Source organism: Carcharodon carcharias, chromosome 2 (genome assembly GCF_017639515.1).
Source record: "Carcharodon carcharias isolate sCarCar2 chromosome 2, sCarCar2.pri, whole genome shotgun sequence".
NCBI lineage: Eukaryota > Metazoa > Chordata > Chondrichthyes > Lamniformes > Lamnidae > Carcharodon > Carcharodon carcharias.
Window position 1 is genome coordinate 169,351,980 of NC_054468.1, and position 25,447 is coordinate 169,377,426.

Genomic DNA, 25,447 nt, shown 5'->3' on the forward strand with positions numbered 1-25,447 from the left:
GCCAGCTGCTCGCCTGCCGCTGAGCCGGTGGGGCCCGCCTGCCCGTCGAGGGCTAAATTCTGCCCATTATCTCTGATGAAGAGTACTGTATTGGGATGTGCAGCACAATCATCAAGGAATAACATAATTGTGCAGCCCCCCAGGAAGACTCTCAGACTGACAAAGAGCCCTGGCTTCAGGAACAAAATGGTTCTCCTACCAGTCAAGGAAAATTGGTCTTGTCATCCACGTTCACTTATTGAACTCATAAACAACAGAAAAAACCCTGATCCCCTTGAAAGATATAGAATTCTGACTTTTCAGATAAGTAATTTATACCTGTGGCTTCCTGCTACATTTGAACATCCGAATACAGTAAGCCATTCTTTGGAATCTTTGAATCCCATTGGTGATGTTTCATCCGCAGTTACATAGGTTTTCCTGGGACCTGCCTCCAATAAAATATGATCTCATCAGCAGTGTACACTAGCTCTGCTGTTGGACCTTCTTCCGATATTATGGGGATGAATTTTGCCCTTGATGGGCGAGCAGGCCCGATTGACTCGGCAGTGGGCAGGCAGCTGATCGTCGCTGCCAAAATGGGCCCCGCCACCATTTTATGTGGGCAGGCCAATTAAGGCCCACCCAGTGTGACGCCTGACGGGAAGCGCTATGCAGTTCCTGTGTGGGCAGGGGAGGATTCCCTAAAAGCAAGAGTGAGCTCTTTCGTGCATGCGTGTGAAAGCGCGCACATCTTCCTGAGGCTAAGTGCTGCCTTAGGGAGATCGTTGAAAGGCTGTGAAAGAATGAAAATAGAACAATAAAAAAATCATGAACATGTCCCTCTCATGTGAAAAAGTCACAGGAGATGGGACATGTTAATGAAGTACACAAAACCTTTATTAAACTTTTAAATCCGATATCAAACCTCATCTCGCCACTGGATACTGGATGAGGTTCGTTAAAAAATCACTTACCCGGCTGCCGGTTGGGCCTGTGCGCCGAGCCGAAGTTCGCACGGGCTCCTCAAAATCCTCGTCGATTGGTGACTCAATGGCCTTAACAAGGCCTTTAATTAATGGCGGGCCGCATCGCGCTGCACAGCGCGCCCGCCGATCTAAACATTGCGATGCCACGTGCTGACATAGGGACGCAGGCGCGACAGTTTAAGCGCTGATGTGCCAGCCCCGCCACCCGCACGTCAGCCGGAAAATTCAGTCCATGGAAAATTTATCTAATTATGCCTCTGCAGCTTCATGGTCAGCTGAAGCTTTTTCACTGCATACTTTCAGTAGACGTACACCATGGTGTTTTTGAAACGTGTTATATCATCCTGATGAGCATTCACATGGCATTGTTAGACCTAACTGTTCATGGGGCAGAAATTTCCCCCTGTCGTGGTGGGTTATGTGGGGACAGGCGGGGGCTGGCGCACACCCGATGGGCGCCCCTGATTGGGGCCCTGCCGCCATTTTACGTGAGCGGGCCATTTAAGGCCTGCCCAGTGTGACGTGCACCCGGAAGTACTGAGCATTCCCGTGCGGGCCGGAGGGGAATTTCCCTGAGTCAGGGCCTGCGCTCTTGTGGGTGAAAGAGCGCAGAAATCTCACGTGATGGTGCCTCAGGGAGATTAGTTTAAGTTATGAAACATTGAAGAAAGGTAAAAATAAAATTTAAGGACATGTCCCCTCATGTGAAACTGTAACATTAATTAATTATTTAATTAATAAACCCTCCTTGGAACCTCAGCCCCCCTCCCCCCTCCATGGAAGAGGTTTCATGAAAAATGTGAAGGCTGCCTGGGCTCTTTGCCTGTCAGCCAACCTTAAGGTTGGACAGGCAGCATTCTTAACAACTTTAATCACTTCCTTAATGGGTCAAACTGATGATCTAAATGATGCGCGGTGATGTCGGGATGCACGCCTGACTTCATCATGCACCATTTTACGCATTGGCGAGCGGGGCCCCGCCCCCGCTCGCTGACTCGAAAATTCTTCCCATACAACATTTTTGCTTGGGCCATGATTATAAAGTGATCCAATGGATATTTTTCACTCTGACGCTGCTTGACCCACTCTAATAACGCTTAATCTGCCATAGATTGCTCATGCAGAAAAAGCGTTTTTCTATTATTCACTAATTTGGGCATATCGCTGTCCGCATAAAATTTAAGTAACTTCAAATCATAAATGGTCGATGTTCCAACACCATGGTTTTCACTTAGGGAAGAATTTCCTCCCCCCGTTTTATGTGGGCGGGCCAATTAAGGCCCGACCAGTGTGATGTCCGCATGCGCAAAGAAGAGCGCACTCATCCCCCTGAGGCTAGGTGCTGCCTCAGGGAGATTGGTGCCAAATTTAAAAATGGTCAATGTACAAAAATAAAATTTCCCTAACATGTCCCCTCATGTCATACGTCCATCACTTTTAATCAAACTTTTAATAAATTTTTAAAAACAATCATGAAACCTCATCCCTCCCATGGATGAGGCTTAATGCTTTTTCTTAAGCCCGCCAAGGCTCCCGGCCTGCCCGCCAACATTAAGGTTGGACGGGCAGGTCCATTAATTACTTGAATTAGTTTTTAAATGACCTCAATAGGCCGTTGACAGGTCGGCGGGTGCACAGCTGATTCGGCTGTGCCCCCGCCGACCTGAAAATTGAAATGACGCAGGGTCATGTCGGGAGTTCCACCTGACATCTTCCCGCATAATTTTACATGTCAGCAGGTGGGCCTCAGCACCCCCAGCTTGCCGACCTCGATATCCTGGCCTTAATCTTTTCACCTGAGGTGCCCTTATCTTGATGGCAGTTGGAAAGAGTGGGAGAGTTTCCTGATCAGCCATACTGCAGAAGGCAATGACAAGCTACTGCAGTACTTTGCTAGCACAATCACAGACCAATCCAATGGAAGCTCATGGTCCCCATTCTTAGGGAAATACCTGAAGGAGCATGAAAGTAAATCGGGGAGTTTGTATGGCATCCATAAGACTCGTGGGTTGTGGATCTTTGCAATTCTGTATCCCTGAGGACTGTGCATGCTCCTGGATTAAGTATATTCAAGACTGATATCGGTAGATTTTTGGAAACTAAGGGAATCAAAGGATATGAGGATAAGATGGGAAAATGGAATTGATTTAAAAGTTCAGCCGTGATATTGAATGATTGAGCAGCCTTGAGGGACTGTGGCCCACTCCTGCTCCTATTTCTTATGCCCATGTGAGGAAAGCTGTAGCAATATGGAATCATAATTCCCAGAATAAATAAGGTTTCAGGGATTGTTTTGAGACTTATAAGAATTTTTAAATCAGTGTTTCTCCCTTTTCTCCCTCAACTTTTACTGGGGTACAATTTCACAGGCGCTGGCAGCCCTTGAGAACAGTGCTTCCCAAATTTTTTCCTGATCTGACCCCATTTTACTGCCTCCGACTTCATGTGAACCCAGAGTGAAAAGTGGTGGGTTAGCAAGCTATTGACCTCAGGGTTGTGGGGGGCAGATGTGGAGTTTGCAGGTGTATTTAAGATTGCTGGGTTTGCCCTGGGAAAAGGGAAGATCCGCATTTTTGCAGGCTGTGGTTATAGCAGTAATTGGGCCCTTTGAGAACAGATATGAAGCCACACCCACTCAGAAAAAACAACAAACATATTTAAAGGGGCCTTGCAGCTGTCAAAACTCAGTTCAAGCTCCATGGCTACCATTGTTGCTGCAGAGCTTGTGACCCCAAAATCTAGTCAGTGGGACCATGGTCCATGGTTTGGGAACCCCTGCTTTTGTACTTTCCGTAAAAGACTGTTCTGCACGCATGAACCTTGCCAGTGAGCGTCAATGGGCTACTTGATTTTCGTGACGGAAGTGACACATTGTGGCCAAGCCCAACAGTATCCTCGCCTAGAGGCCAAGTCCCTTCATGTTCTAGCAGGGATCCTAGAGAGGGGAAAATAAATTGCAGTGAGACATTTTTTGTTGTAACCTCTCCCATGTTTAGCTTAGTATGATTAGAACAACCCCATTGCCATGCCAGCAGAGAAGATTTGAGTTTAAAATGATGATCGCTCCTGGCGGACGCAAGAGCAGGCACCACCTATCAGTGTTTTATACTATTGTTGTCACGATCATGGAAGGATAAAAAATTCACGTTGCTCTTAGAAGTTTATTATGAATATATCTGGATTTGATTGCCAGTTTATTCTCTGTTCGGAGTGTGTGTGTCAGAGTGTGTGTGTCAGAGTGTGTGTGTCAGAGTGTGTGTGTGTCAGAGTGTGTGTGTGTCAGAGTGTGTGTGTGTCAGAGTGTGTGTGTGTCAGAGTGTGTGTGTGTCAGAGTGTGTGTGTGTCAGAGTGTGTGTGTGTCAGAGTGTGTGTGTGTCAGAGTGTGTGTGTCAGAGTGTAAAATGTATATGGGCCTGAAAGGTCCCTCCGTCGGGCGGGCTCGGCAGGAACGGGCTGGGTCTGTTGAGGAGCTGACTGCCATCCATGATCAGCTCCGCACCGCCATTTTACGCGGGCGGGTCAATTAAGGCCCGCCCAGCATAATACGCAAGCAGCAGTGGGACCATGGTCCATGGTTTGGGAACCCCTGCTTTTGTACTTTCCGTAAAAGACTGTTCTGCACGTATGAACCTTGCCAGTGAGGCGTCAATGGGCTACTTGATTTTCGTGACGGAAGTGACACATTGTGGCCAAGCCCAACAGTATCCTCGCCAAGAGGCCAAGTCCCTTCATGTTCTAGCAGGGATCCCACCACCTGTGTGGGTGGGGAGGAGGAGGGAGAGTCGGGTCCAACGCTCTTTTGTGCATGCGTGCGAAAGAGCGCTTCTATCCCCCTGATTGAAGCGCTTTTTGAAAAAATAAATAAATGCAATAAAAATTTAATGAAACATGTCCTCTCGTGATTATGTCTCATGAGATAGGACATGTTTTTATTTTTCAGAAAGTTTTTATTTAATTTGTAAAAGAATTAGGAAACCTCATTCCACTCGTAGATGAGGATTCCTAAATAACGTAAAGTCCACTTGGCCTTTTTGCCTACCCGCCAACCATAAGGTTGGACAGGCAGCGTAACATCAATATTAATTACTTGCTTAATGGCCTAATAGGCCTATCAATTATTGGCATGCCCGCTCCTGTTCGCCGAATGTAAAATCCTGGCCATAATGTTTTGAGGTTGAGCATTCATTAACATTAGTAATTATTTTTATTGGGTTCCAAGAGTATTTGTAGTTATTATTTAACAGGAGAGGAAAATACCATGTGGTGCATTCAGGGTGGTGGTGAGGCGTAGGGGAGTTGCTTTATCTCTCTTGATGCATTTTGTATCAGTTGGCATGGAATATAATTTTTTAATTTTTGAAGTTGTTTTCATTTGTAAAAAATAGCTCTGCAATTGTATTTCAGCTTTCGAAGTATTTTGGTAAATAAAATACATCTTTGTTTCCATTCATATTATTATCTTCCAGATATTTATCTTTTTGGTAAACCATGACTGAATATGATGGTCTGATCAATGAATGCCCACTTCTATTGCCTCAGAACAAACAGAAGACTGTCTTTGATGGCTTCATTATGGTTAAGGTACAGTACCTATGTTAGAAGTGCTTGGTAAATACGAGCAGCACTAACAAGATAGAATTGTAGTTTGTGGAGAACATTACTGTAAGAGAGAATGTGTGGTAATTGGGGGAAAAATACATTTTTCCCTTTCTTTCTTTCTCTCTACAATTCCTCCCCACTCCCACCATCTTACCCCACTCCATAGAATTGTACAGTTCAGGAAAACTCATTCAGTTTATCATGCCCAAAAATGCTATATGCTCTAACCAATTCTACCCTTTCTATTTACCCTTTTAAATTTTTCTTTTCGAATATTTACCATTTTCCTTTTAAATGCATTGTGCTTGGAATGATCCATTCAAGTAGAATATCTCCTGACATGATGCATTTAATAAACCATTGCTCTAACTTTTTCCATCACACTTTTGGTGATGATCTTGTATTTGTGTGCTGTGATTACTGACTCATTGATCAGTAGAAATAGCTTTTCCCTATTTGTTTTCAAAAACCTTCATAATTTGAACATCTCTTTCAGATCTCCTCTTAATCTTTTCCATTTTAATGAAAAGAGCATCAGTTTCTCTAGTCTCTTTGTGATTAAACCCTCTCACCCCGGTTCATCTCTTGTGCACTGTCTCTGTGGCTTTAACATCATTCTTAATGATTTGTATAGATTGAGCATCACTTCCGCTTCTGTACTCTGCTTCTATTTATGAAATCTAGGATACCAAACGCTGTTTTTTATACCATAACTTTATTGATTTGTTCTCCCACTTTTAAAGACGTCCCTAAAATTTCTTGTTCCTCTGTTCCTTTCCATGTTTTACCACTTTTTAAAACTAGGTTTGTATTTATTTCCTTTCCTTACTTGTCTTTGCATTTTTACCTGGCATCTTTCTACCTATTTCCCCATGTCCTCCTGGAGTTGTTAATAATTGCCTTCAATTAACCAAGCTCCCTGTTTTATTTTGCCCTCAGATTTTGATACTATGCTCCCCATACCCAAGTTCAGATCACTTTTATAAAAGTTATTTAGCGATAAGAGTAGCAATTCCAAAACTGATTACCAGCGGACTCTACTCTAAGTAGAAATTTTCCTGTCTGTAAAATGTCCATTAGCTAACCCTCTCTGTATTCTGTCACGTAACTTCTTAGCTATGCTTCCACACACCCTTTAAAAACCTTTGTTTTAAATTTGCACTCAGAACTCAGGACAGAGATGGCATACATTTTATTCCCATTTTCTGCCCCACACTTCCTGCAATCACGGGAATTGCGGGAATACAGAATCACCTATGTAGAGTAAAATGTTTCAACAGTTTTCCATTTTCATATTTCCAGTAATTGAATGGCTTAAAAGAGAATTGAGGAGTAGGGATTAGTACTAAATTGTAAGAGTTATTTGTCTGGTTTAGATTTAAAACAAAAATTGTTTTGAAATTATTTTGAAATCTGCCTCTGTGCCTACATCTTTGACCAAGAGTCTTCCCTTAACGGATCCCTTCACCTTTCCCCAATATTCCCCCTCCACCTGGACCCCTCCCTCTGGCCTCATACCTTTCCTAGACCTTTTTGTTGAGAACTGCCGACATGAAACTGTCACTGACCTCATCTCATCTGGAGATCTTCCCTCCACAACTTCCAACCTCACAGTCCCCCAACCCCAAACAGCTCACTTCTACCTTGTTCCCAAAATCCATATACAAGACTGACCTGATCATCCCATTGTTTCAGCCCTTCCTGCACACAACTTATTTCTTCCTATCTCAACATCATTTTTTTGTCCCCTTGTACAGTCACTTCCTACCAACATCTATGACTCTTCCGATGTAACTTTGACAGTTTCCACTTGCCTAACTGTTTTCTGTTCACTATCGATGTCCATTCCCTCTGTACCTCCGTCCCCCATCATGATGGCCTCTGCTTCTTCCTTGAATGATGGTCCAACCAGTCCCCATCCACCACCACCTTCCTCCCCCTGTCTAGCATGTTCCCAGTTTTAACAACTTCTCCTTCAACTCCACACACTTCCTCCAAATAAAAGGTGCTCCCATGGACCCTAAAAAAGGATCCTGCTATTCCTTCCTTTTTGGTGAGATATATGAAACATTCATTATTCAGTCAACATTTGTTTTTTCCCAGCACATTGATGACTATATCGGTGCTGCCTCCTGCTCTAGCCATGAATTGGAAAATTTTGTTGACTTTGTTTCTAATTTCCACCCTTCTCTCACCTTCAGCTGTTCCGTCTCCAACCCTTTCCTTCCCTTCCCTTCCTTCCCTTGACTTCCCTGACTCCATTTCTGTAGATAGGCTGTCAACTGTTATTCACTATAAGCCACAGACTCCCACAGCTACCTTGACTATGTTTCCTCAACTTCCATCCTGTAAGGACTCCATTCCATTCTTCCGGTTTCCTTGTCTCAGTCACATTTGTTCCGACAGTGCAACCTTCCACACGTGCTTGTGATATGTCTTTCTTTTTCTTCAATTGAGGATTCCCACCCAGCATGATTGATGAGGCCCTCCACATCCATTCCATTTCGCAGACTTCTGCTCTCACCCTTTCTCTCCCTCTCAGAACCATGATAGGATTCCCTTCATCCTTACTTCTGCCCCATCAGCCTCCATATTCAACGAATCATCCTCTTTCTGCCAGTTCCATCGTGATGCCTCCACCAAACGCATCCTCCCCTCTCAGCATTCTGAAGGAACTGTTCCCTCCGCGACACTCTGGTCCACTCCTCAGTCACCCCCTAACACTCTGTCCCTTCCCTGCAGCACTTGTCCATTTAAGCTCAAAAGATACAACACCTGTCTTTACAGTTCTTCAGGTATTACCATCCAAAGCCCCAAACACTTCTTGTAAGTGAAACAATGATTTACTTGTACTTCTTTCAATTTAATATATTGTATTCACTGCCCACAATGTGGCCCCCTTTACATGGGGAGACAAAACACAGATTGATTGACTGCTTTGGGAAGCATCTCCATTCAGTCTACAAGCGTGAACCCAAGCTTCCTGTTGCTTGTCTTTTTAGTTCTCCACCCTGCTCCCACTCTGACATTTCAGTCTATGGCCTGAGACAAGTGTTTCGATGAAGCTCAACAGATGCTCGAGGAACAGCACCTCATCTTATGTCTTGGCACTCTACACCCTTCTGGACTGAACCTTGAATTCAACAACTTTGCCCCCATCTTTTTCTATGTGATTTTCTTTTAAGTTTTTTTTTGCAGGCTTGTTTCTTTCTTTATCCCTTTATGTTGCATCCAGATGGCTGCTATGTAGCCATTTATGCCTCATCTGGACATAATCTTTGTTTCTTTACAGGACCCGTTACCACTCTCTTTGATCTTTTCATCATTAAGTCTTTTGTTAGTATATCTCTCCACCTCCCCACCCAATCACAGACATTCCCTTTTGTACTTCTTGCCCCCTCTCCCTCTTTTATTGGCTCAAAAATGATTAGTTTTCTATCTTTCTTCTGTTGAAAAGTCATCAACCTGAAACATTAACTGTGTTTCTCTCCACAGATGCTGTCTGTTCTGCTATTTCCAGCATTCTTTGTTTTTATTGTTGAAATCGTTCTATCTCTGTGAGTGCTGTTTTGAAGCACGAGTTTCAATTAATATATCCCAGCGCAAACAGAGATATGTTAGCATTGAATAAAACGTAATTCCTTTAGCCTACTGAGGAGCAATTTTCTGCGCTCTTATTGTGGAAAACTATTCTGAAACTTTGTGATTTTTATTGCTGATGCCTAACAAAGATATTTTGAAAGCTGCTAAAAGAGATTTTTATAAGAGTGAAATGCTGCAGATGCTGTAAATCTGAAATAAAAACAGAAAATGCTGGAAAAACTCAGCAGGTCTGGCAGCATCTGTGGAGCCAGAAAGAGAACTAATGGTTTGAGCCCATATAACTCAGCAGATCTGAAGAAGAGTCATATAGACTCAAAACGCTAACTCTCTTTATCTCTCCACAGATGCTGCCAGACCTGCTGAGTTTTTCCAGAATTTTCTGTTTTTATTATGGAGTTTTTTTTACTCATTGTTCAGGAAGCTCATTTGCACTCCCATACAAAATGTACAGGGGCTGAATTTTCTGATTGGCTGGGAGGTGGGCATGGGCCTGTTTGCCGCCCTTGTGGCCATTTTATGTGGGCGGGCCTAAATACGCGACTCCTGAGGATAGTGGGAGCGGGCGGGCGGCGGGAGTGCATTGTCCACTGGGTCCAGTGGCGACCCGGCGACCTGATTATATGATGCGCTGGCAGCCTTTGCAAGGCTGCTCACAATGGCAAGTGGAAGAGCTGACCAGGGTGCTCCTGGTGAGCAGGCCAGTCCGGAGGGTGGGCCAGCGGAGCTGGCAAGGCTGGAGGGTAGGGTCAGTGTGTCCCTTGTTTTTCGGATGACTGCCTTGCTGCTCTCCTTGAAGAGGTGTTAGCACGGTGGGAGGTGCTGGTTCCCCAGGACGGGAGGAGGAGGCCTCACCAACATGACAAAACGTGCCTGGGAGGAGATGGTGAGCTCCCGTGACATGGTGCGACGCACCTGGATCCAGTGTCGCAAGCACTTCAACAACTTGTTGCCCTCTGGCAGGGTGATTACCATGCTGCCACCCCCTCCCCCAAGCCAAGTTTGAGTGTAGTGACTGCATTGAATAATTGATGGCATTGGTCCTTTGCTGGGTGAGCCAGCAGATACTGCCCATGCTGAGGTCAGCCTGAGAGAGCGATGAAGAGATGTGTTTTGCTCCTGCAGCATGTGTTACCCTGAGTCCCACATGAATGGTTTGGGGGCAACCTGGAGGAGCTGCTCTTAGGCACTGTGTTTGAACTCCAGGACTTGTCCAATTCAAGGTGATGACATGCTTGAAGGGGAGCTTCAATGTGGCGTGGCAATGAATCATCTGCGTTCTGCGCTCTACTTGCTTGTGCCTCCTTGCTATGGAAGGATATACCGTGTGGTTCCTAATGTGATGTAGGCAGCATGTGTCCGGGGGGGTGGGGTGGGGAAGCAGGCCTAGCATCTTTGTGTGAGTGTTCGGCACCAGTGGGGTGAGGAGGCACTGGAGCCCTGATATGCCCCACTCTGGTTGGTGTGGGCCGTGTGCGAAGAGAGTCCATGTACAATTTACACAAATCAATGCCCTTCTCTCATTTTCAGGAGAAGAATGCTAATAACGCAGCAGAGTGTGCGAGGACTGGTGGCGGCCAGGCGCAGTTAGCCATTCTTAGCCACTTCGAGCAGGAGGCCCTGGATCTGGAGAGGCACAATGCACCAAGGTCCGCTGGCGTCAGTGAGGCTGGGGTGCCACAGCCAGGTATTTATGCCCAACAGTGAGGTCAGCATTGTTCTCCCAACAGCCATGGCAGTGCTGAATGTTAATTGATTTAATTTTGCAACATGGCTTGACCATTGGCTATGGAAGGATGAGTGTATAATGATCAGGGGACAGGGATGCACTTTGACTTTGTCTCCACGTTAACTGATCCACTGTCCTTGTTCTTCCTTTCAGCATCAGTGGAGCAGGGCCGGGAGGAGGAGCAAAAGCCCCCACTCACACTTGAGGGTCCTGAAGTCTCACCAGCATCACACCATCCCTGCCAGGCAGGCACCAGCGCAGATACTAGCACCTCAGTGGGAATTCGCACATCGGCTAGTGTCCAGGGGTACAGCGGTGAGGGCACTTCACAGTCGCTGGAAGAGCTGGCAGAGACAGAGAGTGCCCATGGCACCAGCAGTCAGAGGACTGCAGGGAACCAGGCACATGCTCATTCGGTGCCTGATGATGTGCCTCTGGAGTTGTCTATGATGCAGCAGGTGCAGGAAATGTGGCTGGGTGTGCGGGATCATCTGGGGGAGATACATGAGGCTATGCTTGGCTTGGTCTCTGTGGTGGAGGGGTCTACACGGATGATTGCCGAAGTAATGAGCCACATTTCCAAGTGCCAAGTGTCCTCCATGGGGAGAATGACTACTCTCATGGAGATGCTACTCCAGGAAACCTGTCAGGGCTTCCTGGGAATGCGCTCTGACCAGCAAGCCCTCACATCGGTATTGACCTCAGCTGGTCAGTGCCAGCGTGGGAGATGGTTTGGGAATCAACTTTTCCAGCTTGGTGCACATCCATCCACAGTGAGCAGGGAGATCTGAAGTGACCTCATATTGGCACAGTAGCTGCCTGGCGTTTCTGCGGGCACCTCTCAGGGCGCTCTGGATGAGGGTGGCAGCTCCTCCGCCCTCTCCCAGAGACTCTGCGATCCATTGAGGCTGCGACGACTGGGGAGATGCCAGCTGTGGAACTGCCACCTCCCTCCCGGGCGGGGCCAGCACAGGCTCCACGGGCCGGAGGATGACTGCCAAGGTCATCGAGACCAACAGGACAGCAGAGTCAGCAGGCTGTCTCAGATGCCACTTCGAGCGATGGGGCAGCACAAGACGTAGCACCCATAAACGAAAGCTTAAGGCACCTTAGGTACACCACGGGTTTTTCACTGGTGCTTTCATGTTGGCCTGAGATGAGGTCCTTGTGATTTGTTTTTTTTTGTAACACTAATCTCTTTTTTGGAATAAGTTGGATTGCTTGACATATTAAATTCGGATATGTCACCATGGCTGAGGGTGTCTCTTTTCTTCTGCATGTGTATGGTTTCCAAAACTAATGAGTGCTTTGTTGGACATTCAGCTTTATTAACAAGGTCCTATTTGACTGTCAGATTTTGCACTTAGGTGTCGATTATCAAGCCTACAGCCCAGCCTTGTCCTGGTGGTCCATCTGTGGTGTGCTAGCTGAAGGTTCGTTGGATTAAAGCCTCCCGGATGTCCCAATGTCCCTGCAGTATGCCCGGGTCAGCGTCTACCCCCTCATCAATTCCTTGTGCGTGCTCATCCTCAGACTCACTGCTGGACTCATCGTGTGCAGCCACAGCATCGATGTCTTCATCGTCTACAGCGTCCACCCTTTCCAGTGCAAGATTGTGGAGACCGCGGCATGCAACCACTATCACTGAGACACGATCTGGAAGGTACTGGAGTGCAGTCCCTGTGTGGTCCAGGCATCAGAAGTGCATCTTGAGAAGACTGATGGTTCTCTCCACCACAACCCTTGTGGAGGCGTGGCTCCAATTGTACCGCTGCTCAGCTTCTGTTCTTGGATGGCGGAGAGGCATCATGAGACACCTTCTGAGGGGATAGCCCTTGTCACCCAGCAGCCATCCATCCAGCCGGGCTGGAGCACTGAAGAGCCCCGGCACCTGGGAGTGTCTGAGGATGTAGGCGTTATGGGAGCTGCCTGGGTACCTTGCACAGACTTGCAGAATCTGCATCCTGTGATCTGCATCCGGTGACGAAGGCACCGGGCTCCTTGGTGCCTTGATGGCCACGTGTGCAGTCTATTGCACCCTGGACATGGGGGAAGCCAGCAATGGCCGCGAAGCCTCTGGCTCACTGTGTCTGGCTTGCCTGGTCCCAATGGTAGTGGATGGAGGCTAATGCACGCCTGAACAGAGCACCTGTAACCTGCTTGACACAAGTGTGGACAGCTGATTGGGATACACTGCAAAGATCACCCACCGACCCCTGGAAGGAGCCAGAAGCATAGAAGTTGAGGGCAGCTGTGACCTTTAGAGCCACTGGCATGGGGTGTCCACCCACACAGTTAGCGGAGATCTCAGGGCCTCTCATCTGACAGATGTAGTTGACTGTCTCCCTTGAGAGACAGAGACTCCTGCGGCACTACACCTCAGACATATTGAGGTAGCTGCTTTGCCACTTGTAAACCCTGGCAGCAGGATAGTGGTGTCTTCTGCAGCCCCTTCCGCCTTGGACTTCCTCTTGGCCCTGTGCCCCTTGTGCCAGCGCTTGACCTTCCAAAGGTGGCTCCCCTGGAGGCTGAATGTGCACTCCTGGCCTCCTCCCCCTTCTAGCCCTCCCTTCCTCCTCAGAGGAGCAGCCTCCAGTGGAGAGTTCAGCTCCCATTCCCAGGCTAAGGGAAGGCTTCCTGAAACCTGCAGGCCCAGAGAAGATTACTCACTGCAAAGTGCTGACCTAAAGGTTAAAGAGTCCAAAAAAAGCAGCTGGTATGTGTTTTGAAGAATGTTAATCATTTATTGATTACAGACAAACAGGGGTGAAAACTTTACCTCCGCCCACTTTTTCAGTGGTGGGGGTAATTAAAGAAAATCTCACAACAAACTTCATTCTTTGAAAATCATCAGCTAAAAGAAGTAGTTTAGCTTCTGGGAAGTTGGGAACAAATATTTCTGGGGCAGAATTTTCCCATTGATGTGCGGAGGCAGATTACACAGGCAAGTTTATAAAAACTTTCATAAATAAATACTTGACTGTGCACACTCGCGACCTCAGTGAGCCCTCTTATCCCGCTCGTGGATAAGGTTTATACATATATATCCTACCCACCTGCCTGTTGCGCCCGTGTGCCGACGCCAAGATTGCACGGGCGCCAAAAAATTGGTGTTGATTGGGGAGTCAAGGGCCTTAACTGGCCTGTTAATTAATGGCGGGCATGTGTCGGACATCATTGCGTGCCCACCCAGCGAAATATCACGGTGGTGCCGGGAAGCTCACCCGATGTCACCGTGCATCATTTTATGTGCAGGGCCCGCCCCTGCACACCAACGGGAAAATTTTGCCCCAGAAGTATTTGTTCCCAACTTCCCAGAAGCTAAACTACTTCTTTTTGCTGATGATTTTCAAAGAATGAAGTTTGTTGTGAGATTTTCTTTAATTACCCTCACTACTGAAAGTGGGCAGAGGTAAAGATTTCACCCCTGTTTGTCTGTAATCAATAAACGATGAAACTTGGTACATAGATAGGGTATGGCCCAAGGAAGAACTGATTAATTTTTGGCGATGATGTGGATCTGGATTCTGGAATTTTTTAAAGGATCCATTATCATTAGGAGATAGGGAATTGACTTTTTTTTTTAGAATGTTGATTATTTTAGAATGTTGTGGATTGTCTCAGCTGCAGTGGAGCAGTTTGTCACAATTGGCAAAATTTGAGCAGAGTTTTCAGAGCAGTTTGTTGGATATGGACTTGGCCTAGAGCCGCCTAAGTGAGTTGGAAGCTCTTCATAAAAAGACTTTTTTTTTCAGCTTTGTAGTTACAGAGCATCAATAACCAGAGAAAAGCCTCAAGGAAGAGCTGCGTAATTGTAATAATGTTGAGTTAACACATTGTAACGAACATATACTGAATGCCTACTTCACTTGCTATTGTGGAACTAGATATCTGAGTGCTGGCAAAACATGACTTTGCTTTAGTTCAATTTAAAAGTATTTTATAACCTTCTCATTTAAAAAGGGACATTATAGTGATCTAATTCTGTAAGTTGCACACTGTTTATTTATGTCATGCTGGTTGAACAGAATTGTCATTTATTAGTTCTACAGTAATTTGTGTTCACCTGGTATGGCATAACCTCCAAAGTCCAAGCTTTCTTTAACTAACTGGATTCCTGATTTGAGAATTTCTTTGGATATTGGGAGACCAATGGTAGTTGGGTTGCCAGCATTTCTTCTTACATTTCAATTGGTTTGCTCCAATATTAGTTGGTACTGAACCATTGAGCTGTGTTACAGAATTGCCTGTAACTTCAGCCACTGGACCTATGAAACATAGATAAAATGCTTCTCCTGTGGTGATCAGTGTTCCCCCCACCCGCCCCAGCTACATAAATCAGTGCTAACAATAGTATGTGTTGACCTTCAGTTATTGTATCAGCAGTTTTTGCAGCACTAATCTCTGAGGAACTGCAGACTCCAAAGTTGTTAGAGATATTGCCCGTTTAAATGCACTTCTGCAATAGTGAACAGAGCAGGTCCTGAACATGTCAGCTTGAACCACCCTGCTCACGAATACAGAAGAGCAGTTAAGCAGACACATTTTCTATTAGTATTAAGATTGGTAGCTCCACTCAACAGTGCGGGTGAGTGCATATAGCCTTTAACATTCATCTGGATGGCTGTGATCATTTTTGAAGGAGTGTTTTCAACTAGTTCTAATTGTCTGGCAGCTGGAGTTATAGGAAGGTGCCTGGAAGAGTTGTGATAAATCAGTCGATTTTTGCCAACAGAGAGAAGTACTGCTGGGAGATCTCAGTCACCCACCAATTTGGTATCCATCAGTGAGGGATTGGTCCACTCTTTGGCAGATAATCAAGGTTCCGTTGCACTTAATTTGCTTTAATGGAACTTATGCGTTTTTAATTTTTCTTGCTGATGTCATGTAAATTGGGTTAAAAGAACATTGCTGTCATTGACATTAACAAATAGGAACTAGGGTCGCCATGGATTGTATAATAATTATTTCCTTTCTTTTGGCTTTATATTTCAAGGACAAGGAATTTCGTGTAAGGATACTGTTACCTGAACAGAAATGTCTGAGACGTGCAAGGTATGGATTTCTTTATTTTAATTATAACATTTGCACAGAATACTTAAATATTTGTCACCTTGACTTATTTGCAAGTTCTCACCAAATTTTATCCTAGCCTAGACTGGCATTTCAGTGCAGTACTGAGGGTGTACTGCTTTGGCAGATGTCATCCTTCGATTGGATTCTAAACTGAGGCCCATCTAAGTGTTCAGGTGCTTGTTAAAGATTCAGTGACCCTTTCTGAAAGAAAAACTTGCATTTATGTAACACCTTTCTTTATCTCAGGACACCCCGAAGCAATTTATAGCCAATATAGTAGTTTTGAAAGGTCATCCTTGTTGTAAAGTAAGGAACAGGACAGCCAATTTGCACACAAGGAGCAGAATTTTACATTCAGAGTGCACCTGCATGCCGAAGGCTTTTAAAGCCATTAACAAGCTAATTAGAATCAAATTAACGCTGCCCACCCAACCTTATAGTTGGTGGGCAGGCGAAAAGGCTAAGCGGCCTTTACATTTTTTTAGGAAATCTCATTTACGAGCGGGATGAGGTTTCCTAAAGCAAATAAACATTAACTAAAAAATTTATTTTTGAATTGAAAACATGTCCCAGCTCATGTGACAGAGCCACATGAGGGGACATGTTTTTAAAATTTTTACTGTCTTTATTAATTTTTTTAAACAGCGTCTCAATCTTCCTGAGGCAGCTCCTTGCCTAGGAGATTGAAACAATCTTTTGTGCGCACCCGAGAATTGTGTGCCTGGCCCACTCTCCCTTCTACCCCTGCCCACACAGCTAGCGCTGTGCGCTGTAGCTTGTGATCCACCACTGGGTGGGCCTTAATTGGAATTGGAATGGAGCTGATCGCGGGTGGCTTCCTGACTGCCCCTGCCCGTTCCCGCTGAACCCACCTGACGAGGGAAAAATTCTAGCCAAGTTTCCAAAAACAGCAATAAGATTGTAACCTGTTGGTTAAAGGATAAATATTGGCCAGGGCACCAGGGAGAACTCCTCTATTCTTCTTCAAATAATGCCATGGAGCTTTTGACCTTTATCTGAGAAGGTAGAAGGGTCGTCGATTTGATTGTCTGGTCTGAGAGATGGCAGCTTTGGAAGCATTGCCTTCATATTGCATAAAGCATTGGCCTGTACTATGTGTTAAAGTCTCTGGATTGGGTGATGAACCCATGTTCTTCTGACTCAGTGGTGACAAGCTGCTAGTGTGTAATATATTTTAATGCCACTGTGGGATCTTGCTCTGTGCCAATTGGCTTCCTCATTTGTTTACAGACAAAGCAGTTTACGTGTATGTGAGAATGTATGAAGGATCAAGACCTTCTTTGGTAACACAATAAGGCACCATATAGACCTGTTTAAGATTGCGTGGGAGGCCACATTTCAAAATTTTTCTCACTCAAGGGGTCGATGAATAAATGTCAGAAAGATAAAGTTTGGCGCTGTTATGGCACAACCGATGGTAAAAAGCGAGCTGGTCAAATCCCAGAGGGAAACTTGAAACAGCTGCCAGAACTGTTTTGCAATTTGTATTTTGTTTTGAGATGCATGCCTTGAATTCAGTGGTAATAAGTCCACTGAGACTTAGAGACTTTTTACAAAACTAAATTAAACATTTATTAATAAAAGAAAAGATTTAAGCACATACATAGGTCTACAAATTGCTACTATAATAACTCTTAAATTCCCTAATTTACCTGGCTCCCAGTTACACCTCTATTAAGGCAACAGTAAAGCAAAATATAAGTTTAACAGACCCAGGCAAAATACACCGTACCCTGGACAGTTAGTGATATTCAAAGTGAGTTTTCTTAGCTTCGGTTCCTATAGGCAGCAACTTGATGCACAGAGGCTGGAAGCTTTTCACGCTTGTTAGATCTTAGAATGCCTCCTTCTTACACACAACCTCATCTCCATTATACAGGTTTCTCCCTTTTTAATGTAAATTCCAGTTTTCCAATATGTCTTTGCAACTTTACTTTTCTCATGATATGAGTACTATGAAATAATTATATTATCAGTAACCTTTGGGAAAAATAAACGCACTGTTTGCCTTAACTTCTTATGGCTAGGCGTAACATCTTATGGGGTACAATTGATGAGTAGTGAAAGTAGAAAATAACTAATTATTTAGTTTCTGACACCTGCTACTGTTACAAAGTTCACTACTGGCAAACCGAGATTAAACATTGTAGGACAGGTGACTACGTTTTTATGTGTTTTTAAAAAATACTAATTTTAGTATATCAGGCGAAAGCAGTGAGTGAGCTTGGAGCCTTTGTTAGCTATGAGATTTGGAATAGAATCCCATTCATTCTTTATTCTTGTAACTTCGGGCATGCAAAGTTATATTAAGAAGCAGGTACGAAAGTACAGGGGCAGGTGTATTTTATTTTCAGGACTTGGATCAAAACGCTACATTTAAGTTATTTTAAATTGAGAGTACACAGGATTAGCGTCAAAATCTGATTGTTATACTTGGAGTGCTTTCAAATGCAGTGAATTCTGTTTTTATTTTAAAAATCACTAAATAATATCCCAAGGTGCCTATCTAAGGACTACAAAATTGAATTTGAATTTAGCTGGTCAAGTTAGAGTCTCATAGAGTTATACAGCACAGAAACAGGCCCTTTGGGCCATCGTGTCCATGCTGGCCATCAAGCACATATCTATTCTAATCCCATTTTCCAGCACTTGGCCCATAGCCCTGTATGCTATGGCATTTCAAGTGCTCATCCTGAGATAATTTTCTTGACTATTACTGTACACCGATAATGCCCTGAGCAGTCACCAACATCATGTACTCACTCATTTTCTAAGTGATGAAACCTGTATTCTTTAAAACTCTGCAATTTATAACTTGTAAATTATAAAATTTGTATCATTTTATTTTTATGCTTTTAATCTATTGAAGGCTTCAGTGCAGCTGGCAGTTAAAACAAGTCTTGCATGGATACCAGCACATTGTGAAGCAGGTAATGTGCAAAATAATGGCTTCAGTGGTGTAATAAAAATTTAGAGGTTGCTATAAATTGTCTTTGAACAGTAAAAATCTATTTGAATATAGTTTACTTTACTGAATGAGAAGGAGAAGTAGACTTTTAAAAATAAAATCAACACTTTATTAATATTATGAAGACCAGGAGTAACAGAAATTTTAATAACCATAAGAATCCTGCAGACCAAGGCAGGTTTAGTTAGAATACTTTTGTGACAACATTTAACTGTGTTGGCATGCTTTCTGCCCTGTTACATACGAAGGCTCAAATGTAGAGTACAAGTGAATCAAAATAGACCAGCAACTTAAGCACACAATGTTGATAATGAGCTCTGTTGCTTGGGCTGAAAAATAAAACAATGTGTTCAGTGTTCTAGCCAGAAGTGGTAGGTGGGCATTTGTGGTTCATCTTTCAACATTTCTTGCTATTACTTATCAACATAATAAATGAATGCAACCTTATGTATTCTTGTAGCTTAAATTCCCCCAGAATTATCCATGAGGCTCTCTTCAGTTCACATGCACTCCTATTTATGTTCAAATATTAGTCCACATCAGATGCTTGGAATTCATAGCTCTGAAAAGAGGGCTATTTCTGCACAAAAATGTTTGTCTCTTGAAAAAGAAAAGTTCTGTGCAGATGAGTAACCATGTTTAACTAAGCCTGCCAACTTCTTTGTCTAAATGTTATAATGAATTTCTGTTTATGAAGGCAACAGAAATCAGAAGAGTATTATTGGTATTTCTATTATATGATTTATTATCCCCCCAACTCGTGTGGCTATAAAATGCATATGGAATAGGCAAGAAGACAACACTTAATTTAGATGCTTATAATCTACTCTAGATTTGGCTTCTGATGAACTGTATTGCACCATCAGTCATTGAAAGAACATTTGACCATTTTCCTTTCCTTCACCAGAGACTACAACACTGCTCTGACCTGGTCAGTTTTATGTTGGAGTTTAAAACTGTTTTGGTGAGTGAAAACATTAATGAGTGGAACTTGAAGCATAGAGCGCCATAAACCCACCTTCTTAATGCTTACTTCTTTCAATAACTTAATCAATTCTACACTCCAGCCAAAAAATAACTCAGCTTTTAGTTTCTCCTTTGAATACAGAGAATAAACACTAGTCTAATTCTAGGTTTAGTTACGTTTATATTTCACTGGCTATATTTCACTGTGCAACTTTGGGGATAAATATTTTACTACAAGTTGTAGCTAAGTCTGTAAATTAATACCATTATCTTATTTTAAAAAAGCCCCTTTTAAAATATGATATTTATATTTAATATGTTATCATGGCTTCCAGTCTTGAAACATATTCAGCTTATCATTCCTGAAAAGAAGTTTTGCATATACATTGTCACAGTAGGAAAAATAGATGACTTATTCTACAATCTTTTTTCACATTTCAATCTTTAAAAGTACTTTTTAAAAGGGGGAAATAACCCCAGCGATGAAGTGGCGACTTTCACATTAAATATTCTTGATTAACTTACAAGTGGTCTCTTATTTCACTGGCTAGAGTACTCTTGGCAAGTCACTACTTTTGTCATCAACATCTTCTCCACTGAGTAAAAGAAAATGTTGCAGGAACTTCAGTCCCATGCAAGATCATCCCTCAATCCCATGGAAGATCATTTCTCGAGTTTGAGAGAGATCAGCTTTGTTATATATGTTACAATTATTGTGAAGAAAAGTGTTTAAATGCAAGAAACCTAAATTAACAAAAGTTGAAAAAAACAACTGAAATATTTCAAGTGAACAGTGGAAAAGGATAATAAAAATAAAAATACCTGGAAAAACTCAGCAGGTCTGGCAACATCTGCGGAGAGGAACACAGTTAACGTTTCAAGTCCATATGATTCTTCAGCAGAACTCTGTTGAAGAGTCATATGGACTTGAAACGTTAACTGTATTCCTCTTCACAGATGCTGCCAGACCTGCTGAGTTTTTCCAGGTATTTTTATTTTTGTTTTGGATTTCCAGCATCTGCTTTTTTTTGCTTTTATCTTAATGGAAAAGGATAGGTAGGGCATTTAAAACGTTGTGTACAAACACAAATGCAAAGTTAGAAACTATATGGAAAATCAAACTGACCTTGCAAACCTTCAAAACTGTAAAGTGTACAATAGTAACAGGATGAGCCTAACCAAATTAAACCCTTAGGTGCTATGTAGGTCAATCCGGTTGTTAAAAATGAGAATTGTTTTTACTTCTGTATATTGGTTTTATGTGAAATAACAACCAGGTGCCCCTTTTTGAAAAATGAATGCTTTTGTTTCTTAAGAGATCTGAAATGAGTAAGAAAGAACTGGTGAATAATACATTTGTCACACACTGAAATATTTTTTGTATTATGATCACATGTTAGAAAGTCTCATTGATTGAAGGACCTTTTTGGTTTTTCTTGACTCCCAAGCATGAGTTGGTAGTACTCCCAGCTGCAACTGAACACTGCAGGAAGAGCAAAGCAAGAATAAAATTTGATAATGGCTAAAAAAAAATGTAGCAAAAATCTTTAATAGAATGAAATTGAGGTAGTTAATAATGTGGGCCAACTGCTTAAATTCTTCAAAAAGTTAAATTTGCCACATGCATATGATGTGAATCATTAACCTGATTAACAGCTGATTGTCTGCTTTGATGTTTTTGCCAAAGGTACTTTATAACCAGCTGCTAGGTGGCCCAGAATCGCACAGGAAAATGTTTTGCTTCTTTTCCCTCTATTGTGTAATGCCTCACCCAGGAGGCTCGGCCAAGAACGCTTTGGAAAATTGCAAACATGAGGCCTCTTAATTTTTCCACAGTGTAGAGTACATTGTGGAACAGCGCTGTCTTTTGACCAGTAATTTGCATTTATTTAAACTGGGTTTTCTCTCAAACTTGCACTGTCTAATCATCTCTAGAGCTAAAGATGGTCACTTGAAAAGATTGTATTATCTATTCCATGAGCAAAAGATGGGTAACTTACTAGTCAATATACTGCAGCAGTCATTGAAAATTAATTCATTTTATCTGATATAATTTAATTTTTCACCAAAAGTCTGTTATAACTTGTCATAACAATATGCCCCAAGACTGTAACAAAAACAGAAAATGCTGCAAACACTCAGCAGGTCTGGCAGCATCTGTGGAGAGAGAAACAGAGTTAACATTTCATGTCTGATGAAAGGTCACAGACATGAAATGCTAACTCTGTTTCTTTCTCCACAGATTCTACCAGACCAGCTGAGTGTTTCCAACATTTTCTGTTTTTAATTTAGATTTGCAGCATCTGCAGTATTTTGCCTTTCCTTCCCCCCCTAAAACTGTCATCATTTATTTAAACATTTATTTCGCTCATGCAAGTTCTCAAAGTCTATTAATTTTTATAAAATATTGAAAGCATAGGCTGATGTAGCTTCATGTTGGCCTGCTTGTGGAGTTTTGAGTTTAAAACCATATAGGTTAAGTGAAGATAACATTGCTGATTGGAGCAGTTAAACAAGAGTAGCCGTGTAGTCCATTTGAAAAGAAAAATTAATCAAGCACTCAATGTTAACCCATTTCACATCTCCCAATTTTTATTTCCATTGCCGTCAATGGAAGATTGACTGGAGGCAGAGATTAGAGATGTAAAACAGGCTGCCATTTCTTTATCATCAGTTTTACACTATTGCACAAAGTCCCGATCTACCCCAGAGAGCGCTGATTATCAGTTTACTCCATCATAAATCAACCATTAAGCTCTCAAACTTCAACAGTACAAGTTGGGGCATAAGGATGATTATCGTGGTGAGGCTTGTGCACTGCAGTTGCTTACCCTGAAGAGCACGCTTTATCAGATTTCAAAAATCTTTGTCTTCTAACCTCTTCAAATTTTAAGTCAATACTTTGAATATTAGTATCTATTACAAAAACCTTATGTCATTTGTGACTTCAGAAAGTACAATTTAAAACACATTCATTGAAGCATAATTTTTGGCTCCATATTTTATACTACCTCTCTTCAAATTGCTGGGAAAGATGCCAAAAATCTAAATTTCTTTGAGCTGTGTGCATGCAAAGTTCAATAGGATTTGAGTCTTAAACCATCACAATTCACTTTCTTCTTCAAAAAAATTTTATTCTTTCGCTGCAAAATCTATGTTCTGCTTTTCTGCTTTTCTTCCTCCTGATACAATTATTTATAGCTGTTGCTTAGTTTATGGCCAATTCATATCCCACTACCTTCACATTGTAACTTCTCCATTTGCGTAGTTAGGCATTAGGGGCTGAATTTTATCCTGGGCTTTAGGACCCTGACGTTGGGCCAAAATTGGGTTCTGAGCCTGCACTTGCCAGCAGCAGGACCAGCTTGTTAATTTTACCATAGGTGGCCTCCTAATTTAGCCTCCTGTGGGCTCAGTGCCCAACTAAGGATGTCAGTGGGGCTTCTGATGCTGTCTACCCAATCAGAAGGCTGGCAGCTCTGAAGCCTCAGCAGATCCACTAGTAGAGGTGGTCGAAGATCTCGATAGTGCCTCAACATGGAGGCAACCTTGAACGGGTTTGTAAAAATTAAAATTCAGGGGCCTGAGAGGAGGAAGAGAGCCACACCCTTCACAGATGGCCTGTTGAAGCCTTGGGAGCTGCCTATCCTGCTTGTGGCCCCATTCTTTGGCCATGGAGTCTCCGACAGAGTGGGGCTGTCCGACCACCAGCAAAATTTGATGGCTCTTTAAATGGTCTGTAATTGGGCTTTTGATTATGCAAATTGGCTGCCCACCCCATTGATCCACCTCAGAGCCTGCCTGGCGGCAGGACAGTGATGGGAAGCTGTCCCAACGCAGCTCCAGCTCCTGTTTTCCCAAAGCTCCTGCAACTTCTGTTCTCACTACCCGGAGGCTTGTAATATTCAACCCTACGGGGAGAAATTTCTCCCCGTCTGGGGAGCTGAACGTGAGCAGACACTTAGCCGCTTGCGCCGCCATTTTACATAGGCGGGCCAATTAAGGCCCACCCAACATGACGTGCAACCGGAAGCGCTGGGCGCTCCCTCTGCAGGCGGAGGGAGGAGGCTGAGTCGCAGCCTGTGCTCTTTCATGCATATGCGCGAAAGAGTGCAGAAATCTCCCTGAGGCCCAGAAATGCCTCAGGGAGTTTAATTTTATTATCAAAAGTTGCATTTCTTTTGTCTATGAGACTTTATATATAAAAAAACTATTTTGTATTTTCCTTATCTGTGAGATGTTTTGGATAATGTGACAGTGAGCTGGGACATGTCTACGAATTTTATGAAATTTTTTAATTAAAGTTTAAAAACCTTCAAGAAACCTCATCCCACCCGTGGATGAGGTTTCGTGATTAAATGTGAAGGCCGCCTGGGCTCTTTGCCTGCCCCCAACCTTCAGGTTGGATGGGCAGTTCTGTTAATTCTTTTAATCGATATTTAAATAGCCTTATATAGGCCTTTGACAGTTCGGGGCACACAGCCAACTTCGGTATGCGCCCATCGAACTAAAGATCTGAATGACGCGCAGTGATGTCGGGGCACATGCCCGATGTCACCGCGTGCCATTTTATGCATTGGCGAGCGCTCGCCTCCCTCCGCACGCCAACCAGAAGATTCAGGCCTAGGTTTCAGAAAAATATTCAAAGTAAAACAAAGTAACAGCAAAAGTTAAATATATCCAATTGTTTTGAAGTGGCAATCTTGGTCCAGAATTGAATAAGCAGAAATTTCCTCAAATTGGATATTGAGATGACTTGACGGAACTCTTGGTCCTTGCCACATGCTCCATTCCCTAGCCACCAACTTCAACTCTTGACCCGGTTTGTGTCCCGAAGCTAAACCAGTCTGTTCGCAACCTTGACTGTAAGCTGAGTTTCTGATTCCGTATTTACTTCGTTCCCAAGTTCACCTATATCCAAATCGTTGCATGTCTCGGCCCCTATCTTGAGCTAAAAACCCTCATCCATGACTTTGTTACCTTCTAGACTCAACTATTCTTTCCTGCCAGGCCTCGAACCTTGCACCCTCTGTAAAATTGAGCTCACCCAAAACTCTGCTGCCTGTATCTGAACCGGCACCAAATCCTGTTCATTTACCACCCTGTGCTCACTGACCTACATTGACTTCTAGTCGAGCAATGCGCTGATCTTTAAAATTTTCATCCTTGTTTTCAAATTCCTCCATAACCTTGCCCCTCTCTACCTCCAACCTCCTCCAGCCTTTCAACATCTGCAATCCTCCAATTCTGGCCTCTTGCGCACCCAGGATTTTGAGTGCTCCAGTGTTGGCACGACAGCCTTCAACTGCCCAGGCCCTAAGCTGTGGAATTCCCTCCCTAAACCTCTTGGCCTTCTTACCTTTCTTCCTTTAAGACTTTCCTTAAAACCTGCCTCTTTAAGCAAGCTTTTGCTCACCAGTCCTGATGCCTCCTTGTGTGGTTCAGTGTTAAATTTTGTTTGATAATGCTTCTGTGAAGCACCTTTACTGCTTTCAAGACACTATATAAATGCAAGTTGTA

General features: G+C 43.4%; 1 protein-coding gene across 8 annotated transcripts in view; it reads left to right on the forward strand.

The window, feature by feature from the left end:
* fancl (FA complementation group L) overlaps positions 1-25,447 on the forward strand; it is a 94,727-nt gene that overhangs the window by 21,874 nt on the left and 47,406 nt on the right. For 3 of the 8 annotated variants that reach the window (XM_041215361.1, XM_041215378.1, XM_041215384.1), the window contains 5 exons: positions 5,435-5,549; positions 15,632-15,718; positions 15,893-15,951; positions 18,863-18,923; positions 19,869-19,925. In XM_041215361.1, the coding sequence (XP_041071295.1) occupies positions 5,457-5,549; positions 15,632-15,718; positions 15,893-15,951; positions 18,863-18,923; positions 19,869-19,925 (357 nt within the window). In that variant the 5' untranslated portion in view covers positions 5,435-5,456. Of the gene's footprint in view, positions 1-3,853; positions 3,928-5,434; positions 5,550-15,631; positions 15,719-15,892; positions 15,952-18,862; positions 18,924-19,868; positions 19,926-25,447 lie in introns of those variants that run through there. The other 5 variants (XM_041215395.1, XM_041215403.1, XM_041215369.1 and 2 more) reach the window with 4 other exon arrangements.